At 37.9% G+C, this 7728-nt stretch overlaps 1 protein-coding gene across 2 annotated transcripts; it reads left to right on the top strand.

Annotated features, from left to right (window-relative positions):
- Positions 1-354: 354 nt before the first annotated feature.
- On the top strand, positions 355-6965 carry ilkap (integrin-linked kinase-associated serine/threonine phosphatase). 2 transcript variants are annotated; one of them, XM_066679720.1, is made up of 10 exons: positions 355-1076; positions 1642-1758; positions 1877-1994; positions 2468-2574; positions 2664-2757; positions 4042-4129; positions 5204-5334; positions 5763-5882; positions 6134-6215; positions 6561-6965. In XM_066679720.1, exons 1-10 carry the CDS (start codon positions 1037-1039, stop codon positions 6702-6704), a joined length of 1041 nt encoding a protein of 346 aa, XP_066535817.1. In that variant the 5' UTR covers positions 355-1036; the 3' UTR covers positions 6705-6965. The 2 variants fall into 2 exon arrangements, with proteins under 2 accessions (XP_066535817.1, XP_066535824.1); XM_066679727.1 differs by having other exon boundaries at positions 1053-1076; positions 1642-1748.
- The last annotated feature ends 763 nt before the right edge of the window (positions 6966-7728 follow it).

Consider the following 7728-nt stretch of genomic DNA (forward strand, 5'->3'; position numbering starts at 1 on the left):
TTTCATTCATTGTTTCATTGCCTAAATTGTCTGTAACCAATTATCCAGTTTCTTAATTAAACGCAATAATATTAAAAAAAAATCATATGTCGTCCTGAGGTAATATCTTACTGAGATGGAATATGATGTTGACACTGAGAACATTTCTCATCGAACGACGTATTAGATGTGATGTTAGTACTGAATTCCAAACAAACATCTGATGGAAGTAGTTATAAAACCGAAAGAAAAAGTGACTGCGTTGGCCGGGAATCGAACCCGGGTCAACTGCTTGGAAGGCAGCTATCCATCCATCCATTATCTGTAACCGCTTATCCAATTTAGGGTCGCGGGGGGGGGTCCAGAGCCTACCTGGAATCATCGGGCGCAAGGCGGGAATACACCCTGGAGGGGACGCCAGTCCTTCACAGGGCAACACACACACACACACACATTCACTCACACCTACGGACACTTTCGAGTCGCCAATCCACCTGCAACGTGTGTTTTTTTTTGGAAGGCAGCTATGCTCACCACTATACCACCAACGCGAGGCGGAAATCGGTTTTCCAAATCTAGTTAAAAACATTAGCACGAATGCTAACCTTCCCTCCTGGTGATTTTACCTCCTATTTTCTCGGTTTCATACGGTCACTCCTGTATCTTCTTCGCTTTTTTGTATTATATATTTTTATATTTTCCGACCATTTATTGCCTTTAACTCGCTAGCTTTTCGTTTATATAACTGCTAGCTCCGTGCCACTTTTTAGCTTAGAAATTTGCTTCAGTGCATAAATAGATGATTATTAAACATGTTTAGCCTGGTCTGCTTACGCTAACAGCTTAGTATGAAACTGTGCTAAGCTAACGTTATGAGCGGTGCTTGTTGACGTTATTTGCTGTGATTTTAGTGTTTTTCATTAATTGTCCGCTATATATTTGTCTGAGAGTCTTACTTTTGTTAGTTTACGTGCACAGGAAAACAAGAGTCCAGTTAGTGTAGCATTGCTCAAGCTACGTTTAGCCTTTGCTTTAGCCGCCTCTAACTGAAGCTAAAATGGATTTATTCGGAGATCTACCTGAGCCGACAAATGCAGGTTGATATCTGATAGATTTCCTTAAATGTCTTTAAATGAAATACATTTCGAGATCATAAAAAATGAATACTTGATATACTAGATCTAAAAATTAAATTTATTACATTTCTATTAAATCTTAAGATATCTGAGATGTTAAATGTAAAACTGAGAAAATAAGCTAATATTTAGCCCCCCCCTTTTTTTTTTTACATATTGTAGAACAATTAAAATATGTATCAGAAATGATCTTCCCTGTATTTATGCTGTGATTATTTTAAATGTCTCTTTTGTGCTGTGATATGTGGCAAAAATACACCCTTGCTAAAAATTTTTTTAAATAAATATTATTTTGTTCTTAATCTAATCTTTTATTATTATTATTTTTTACAAAACAGCCAATGGTCATTGTTTCTTAATCCATGAACATATCAGTTATATTCTCAGTAAAGCGAATATCTGGTGTTTTTTTCCCACAATAATACCCACTCCTAATACTGAAATGCTTTACAATAATACAAGAACTGCAACATAAATTGTCTTAAATTATAATAATTAATCATAATAATTAATATTATTGGTACAGGAGGTAAAAATGAAGTGTCACTAGAGGAAGAGGACCGTGGAGAGAAGAGGAAACTGGACGAACACCTGGACAACCAGGTGGATGAGAAGAATAAGGCGGAAAAGAAAGTTTGTAAAGGTTTTCAGCACTTCCACACCAACATTGCAGTGTGTATGTTTGCAGAGTGTGTGAGTGCAACAGAGTTGTGCTCATTTGCTTTGTGTTTGTGTTGGCTGTTGTGTATGTCTTGTGTTAGGATTGGCTAAGCTGAAGGGTTATGTGGCAGCACGACGTGGAGAACGTGAGGAAATGCAGGATGCTCACATGCTTTTACCTGACCTCACTGCAAGCGTCCAGACACTACCTGCACAAGTGTAAGATCTCACATTTGTTGTACGCAGTTATTTCATTGACACAGCCACATCTTACGTCTATAAACTATTTATAATATACATTTTATCACATCCACTGAAACAGGCTGCAGATTTCTGACAAAACAGCTTCAGGTCTCAGGAGAAAATACATGATTAAAATGTCTTTTACATCAGAAGAAACACCTTTATTATACAATACAGAGGTCAAAATAAAGGTGAAAAACACTACAGTCAGTATTTGATTCCATGTCACATCTTGTAATAGAGAAATTTACCAGAATCATCAGGAAAAAAATGTAAACAAATAATAAATATATCCCTTGAGGAAGTTGTGGTTTAACCATTTTCTACTGTTATTTATTTACACAGCGAAGCTTAATAAAAGAATTCTGTAACTGGCACATGTTTAACACACACATTAACTAAGTTATTTTTTTTTCTCACCTTCGCTTCTGTTCTGTGTGTACATAAAGGTCCAGACTGGCATATTTTGCTGTGTTTGATGGCCATGGTGGAGCACGAGCGTCTCAGTTTGCCTCTGAAAATCTGCATCAAACACTGATCAGCAAATTCCCCAAAGGTAAAAGTACAAAACACCAAAAGCTTTGTAACACCAGCTTCATTCTCCTTTATTAATATACACCGTACTTATCTCCACACTGTGTCCAGGTGATGTGGAGAATCTGGATAAACTGGTGAAGAAATGTCTGCTGGACTCATTCCGACAAACTGATGAGGAATTCCTGAAGAAAGCTTCCAGCCAGTGCGTTTGTGTGTGTGTGTGTGTGTGTGTGTGTGTGTGAGAGATAGAGAGAGAGAGAGAGAGAGAGAGAGAGAGAGAGAGAAGAGGCATATGCAATTACTGACTGACTGACACCTAATGTTGCGAGTAGGACATGTTAATTCAGCTGTATTTCACAGCGAGAACTTAAGGTGGCGCCACTACACCATCTGTTGTTAGTTCAACCATATTTCACATTCCAGTTCATGAGCTATGTTTGAAACCAGAGGACCTCCCTGGACAAATACTCCTTTTGAAACCTAAAAAAATGTGTGTTCAAGTGTTCAAGGGGTCAGGGTTGAGAGCTGAATTGGGACACACTCGCTCCGCTTCAGCGCTGTAGCTCCACCATCCACCGTGGTGAGCAGCTCAGTGTTTTACTAGAGCCTTGAACGGAAATGTGTTAAACGTTGTTGAGGTAATATTTATCATAGTCTCTTCTTTATGTTTGGAGAATGATTCTGTGACACAGCCTTTTGTTTTCTACTATACATTTAACAAACAAAGTCGTCTTGTCTGTCCCAATAACAACACTAATACATGGACACATCTCACCGTTACATCTGCACGGCTTTTTGTTTAACTTTGCATGAAAACCGACAAATTATTAAAGCCAGAAGCGAGGTGTTACTCAAAATCAACGAGTCTGTGGATTAGTGACAGCACCGTTTTATCAGTCAGACCCTTATAGAAATGTAATGCAGTAATAAATATTTAGTTCCCAGCGATGCCCTGTTTCTTTATCGAGTGTAGATCACTTTACTGATAAAATGTTAAGGTGCTTAGTTTTAGAAAAGTTAAAAAGTAATAAACTAATTTTATAGTTTATTATTTATTATTGTAAATCAACACCTTCCAATGACAAGGGGATGTATTTTAGGCTTTTCCTGTTGAAATGCCAGAAAATCCTCTGTGACAATGGCTCTGTGGCTAATGGCGTTGTGGCTAAACTAGACTTGTCTAGTTTCTCTTTGCTCTTGTTTTGTATATGATGAATGCCAAAGTGGATTTCTTCAGATTTCCCAAATGAAGCGGATTTTTTGAATTCACGTACACCTTGAATAATCGACACAGCTTTTAATGATGTTGCTGAACCAAAAGCACAAACACAGGTGGTCTCCTCGTATTAGAGGGTGGTCCCAGTGTTCACTGTCTGTTAGAGACAGTTTATGTACTGTAAATCTGGCCTGAATCTGCTTCAACAGTTTGTCTTTCTACACACTACGGCTGAATGCTGAGAGCCTTATTTGTGTTTGTGTTTTACAGAAAGCCGGCATGGAAGGATGGCTCCACGGCGACATGTTTGCTAGTTGTGGATGATGTTCTCTATGTAGCCAACCTCGGAGACAGCAGAGTGAGACCATAAACTTCAACCAGACACTTCACCTTTAATATAGGGATGATCTGATATTTGATATTTTAATGTACAGTAAATCACTTTGCAGACAGCTGTCCATCAAAGCTATATATGTGACCTTATTCAAAACCATTGATTGAATGTGGCATTTGTGAATCTAGCAGCTTTTGTCTTTTGGAAATGATGTGCACCAGTTTTTTTCAGTGTGTGTCAGTGGGGATATTAGTCCATTGAGTCAAACGAGTATTTGTAGTGTTAAACAGTAATGTTGGGGATTTTTCATCTTAGCCCAGATGAAGGGTTCATCCCAAAGAAGATTAGAGTTGGAGGTCAAGACTTTGCTGAGTTCATCAACATATCGCTTGTCAAACAAGGTCTTTATGGACATCATTTTTTTATGGGGATTGAATGACTCGTGTTATCAATGGGTGTGCCTAAAAATGCCTGAACTCAATATTTAGGATTGATGTCCAAATACTTTTTCCCGTCTGCACAGTATATCAGAATCAAAAATACTGTATTGATTTCAGAGGGAATTTGCAATTATTAAAGTTGCAAATTTATATAAAATAATAAGCACTAATAATTTAAAACAAAAAAGATAAATTTGCAATATGCACACATTTAAATTCCTCTGAATACATTAAAGTGGCAGTGGCTGTGATAATAAATATGGAATATACTGTATAAAGTAGTTCAAATTATACACACATAAATAAAAAAAAATAGTTATTATGCTTATTATTATTGTACATATGAACAGTCTAATTTGGTATTAAATATTGCACGGATGAACCATAGTGTCACACACTGAGGGAGGAATTATAGAGTATGGTGGCCACAGGTAGGAATGACCTCCTGTGGCGTTTTGTGGTGCATTTCCGTGGAATGAGTCTTGCACTGAATGTGTTCCTGTGTTTCATCACTGTGTTGTAGACAGGGTGGGAGCCATTGTCCATAACTGCCTGCAACTTAAACAGCATCCTCCTCTGCGACACTGCCATCAGTAGTATCACCAATAACTGATAAGATAAGACTGTGTGTGTGTGTTTGTGTTTGTGTATGTTACAGGCTGTGTTATGTCGTATGGAGCAGACAGAGGGCGAAGGTGAAAGTGTTGTGACTCTGGCTCTCAGTAAAGAACACAATCCCACTATCTATGAGGAGCGAATGAGGATACAGCGAGCAGGAGGAACAGTCAGGTGTTGTCAGAGACACTCAGTCAGCAATCAGTTTATTATTTTGATTGTGTTGAATATATCTTGCAGTTTCTTAACATAAATAACAAGAGGCAAAGTACATGCACTGTGTTTGAATGTTATGTACACACCTGTACCAAATTAAAAGCAAAGTAAGACCAATGAAAATACTGTTTGACCAGGTATGGAGCGAATATTGTTTATATTGTGATCTTGGCAAATAGGAGGAATTGGAAATGTGCTATTTTTTTGTCTTGTGTTTATTTAGCCTTCACTAAGCACCTCTCTTTTATATATTGGTTAGTAAAGCTTGGACAGGAAGAGAGTGGGGCTGTAACAAAAACCCAAATTGTGTCCTTAGTGAGATTAACTTAATAAATGCTACGTTTGTGTGTCTCTCTGTTTGTGTATGTGTCTGTGTGTGTGTGTAGAGATGGCCGCGTGCTGGGTGTGTTAGAAGTGTCCCGTTCTATTGGTGATGGTCAGTACAAACGCTGTGGAGTAATATCTACACCTGATCTCCGCCGCTGCCAGCTCAGCCCAAAGGACAGGTGAGTCTTGTTATTAGCTTTAGCTCTTTCTCTGAGGGGGACAGACTCCATGCTTGGACATTAAAATGACGTAAAAGCCAAAGCATAAGGGCAAAGTTGCAGTAATTATTGATGATGGCCACTTTTAACAACCAACCAAATGATAGAATTAATATAAGATTAAGAAATAATAATAATTTTGAACTAAAAGTCTCAGGAGAATTGTGCTTTTTTTGCCGTAATGTTTTAGTTTTGTGTCGTGTTGTGTTTAGGTTTGTGATCCTCGCCTGTGATGGACTTTTCAAAGTGTTTTCAGCAGAAGAGGCTGTTAAATTTGTCAGCAAAATCCTACAGGTCTGTGTGATTGTTTTCCTAATGGGAACATCTTATACTTTTAGCGCTGTCATCATTACGGAGTTAAGATTATTCCATTTTGAAAACTATATTCATCAAATTTTTGATGTTGAGAACTCTGCATTGGTTATTTCCGTTTTCAGTGACAGTTTGTCTTTAGATTATTATACGGCTGTTTAATAGCTCCATAGGAGGAGTAGCTTTTTGTGTGCATCACTGAAAGAGGAGAAAACCCACACCAGCAGGAAATCGAGGCTTAGATCACAACACTCAGAATTCCATGTGTGTTCATTTAAGACACTGACATCATAACATACATATCCACTTCTGTGTTTCTCTTCAAAGGATGAGAGTACAGATGAGAAGACCGGGCACAAGCTGGAGGGGGCAGGCCTCTATGAAGCTGCTTGTCAGCGATTGGCCAGCGAGGCAGTAAGGCGGGGCTGTGCAGACAATGTCACTGTGATTCTTATTTCCATTGAATTTTGACCAATTTCATGTCTTCCATTACACACAGGCGCTCTCTCTCTCTCTCTCTCTCTCTCTCTCTCACACACACGCACACACACACACACACATAAAAGAAGTGATCACTGAAATTAAATTATGCTCACTGAAGTGTAGTCTTTAATTTGTTTGCAAATGGGAATTTATAAAACATTCTTTTTCAGAGTTTGCATGTGGTCTGTTGTTGTTTTTCAAGGAAATAAACAAAAAATACTAACACGTGTTGTGTTTGTGTTTTCGTTTTCAGTCACTTCTCTAAACCAGAGTTTTGTATTTTCAAATGTACTGATTTTTTCAGTATTCAATGTGTGAGTTTAAAGTTTTCTAAATTACAGAATAAAGCTTGAGGAGCTACAGTTGGTTTATAATACTGTGCTTTATTTCACACGTTTTGGGGAAACTCTTGCCTTGTTCTCTGTGACTGGCTGGCAGTTTAATGTGATGAGTGGATCGATTGGACAATTGATAGGTGACTAGTGCAGAAAGCTACACAAGCATTTATGAGTTTCATATAGAGAAAGGGAAGGAAAAACCTTATTCAATTAAAGTAATTTTGGAGCATTTCCATGGGTCCATTCGTCATAAAATTGTCATGTAATGTGAAGGAGACCTATCTAATGATTTAGTACACTAAAAATTGACAAATATGGATGATATGAACAAAATTGGTATTATTTATACCCATATATACAACATTTTATTTTATATTATATTTATATAAATTATAAATAATATTAAAGTTAAGAAAATCAATGCATTTGGAAAAAATGAACAAAATATTTCAAATACAGCAAACTTCGCTTAGCAGTGCACTTAACATGAAGTGAGTAGTGCATGAGTGAAAGAACGAGCCGTTGGAACGCGCCCAAATGCTCTGATGGGCGGGCTCCGGAGGCGGAACTAAGTCAGCCAATCAAAGCGTGGCAGAGGTGGGGCTTGTGATGCGTTTCCCCCAATGATGCGTTTCCCGTTGGCCGTTATGAGAAGAGTCTAACAACAAGCCGCA

The sequence above is a fragment of the Hoplias malabaricus genome, chromosome 1, assembly GCF_029633855.1.
Source record: "Hoplias malabaricus isolate fHopMal1 chromosome 1, fHopMal1.hap1, whole genome shotgun sequence".
In the NCBI taxonomy this organism is placed as follows: domain Eukaryota; kingdom Metazoa; phylum Chordata; class Actinopteri; order Characiformes; family Erythrinidae; genus Hoplias; species Hoplias malabaricus.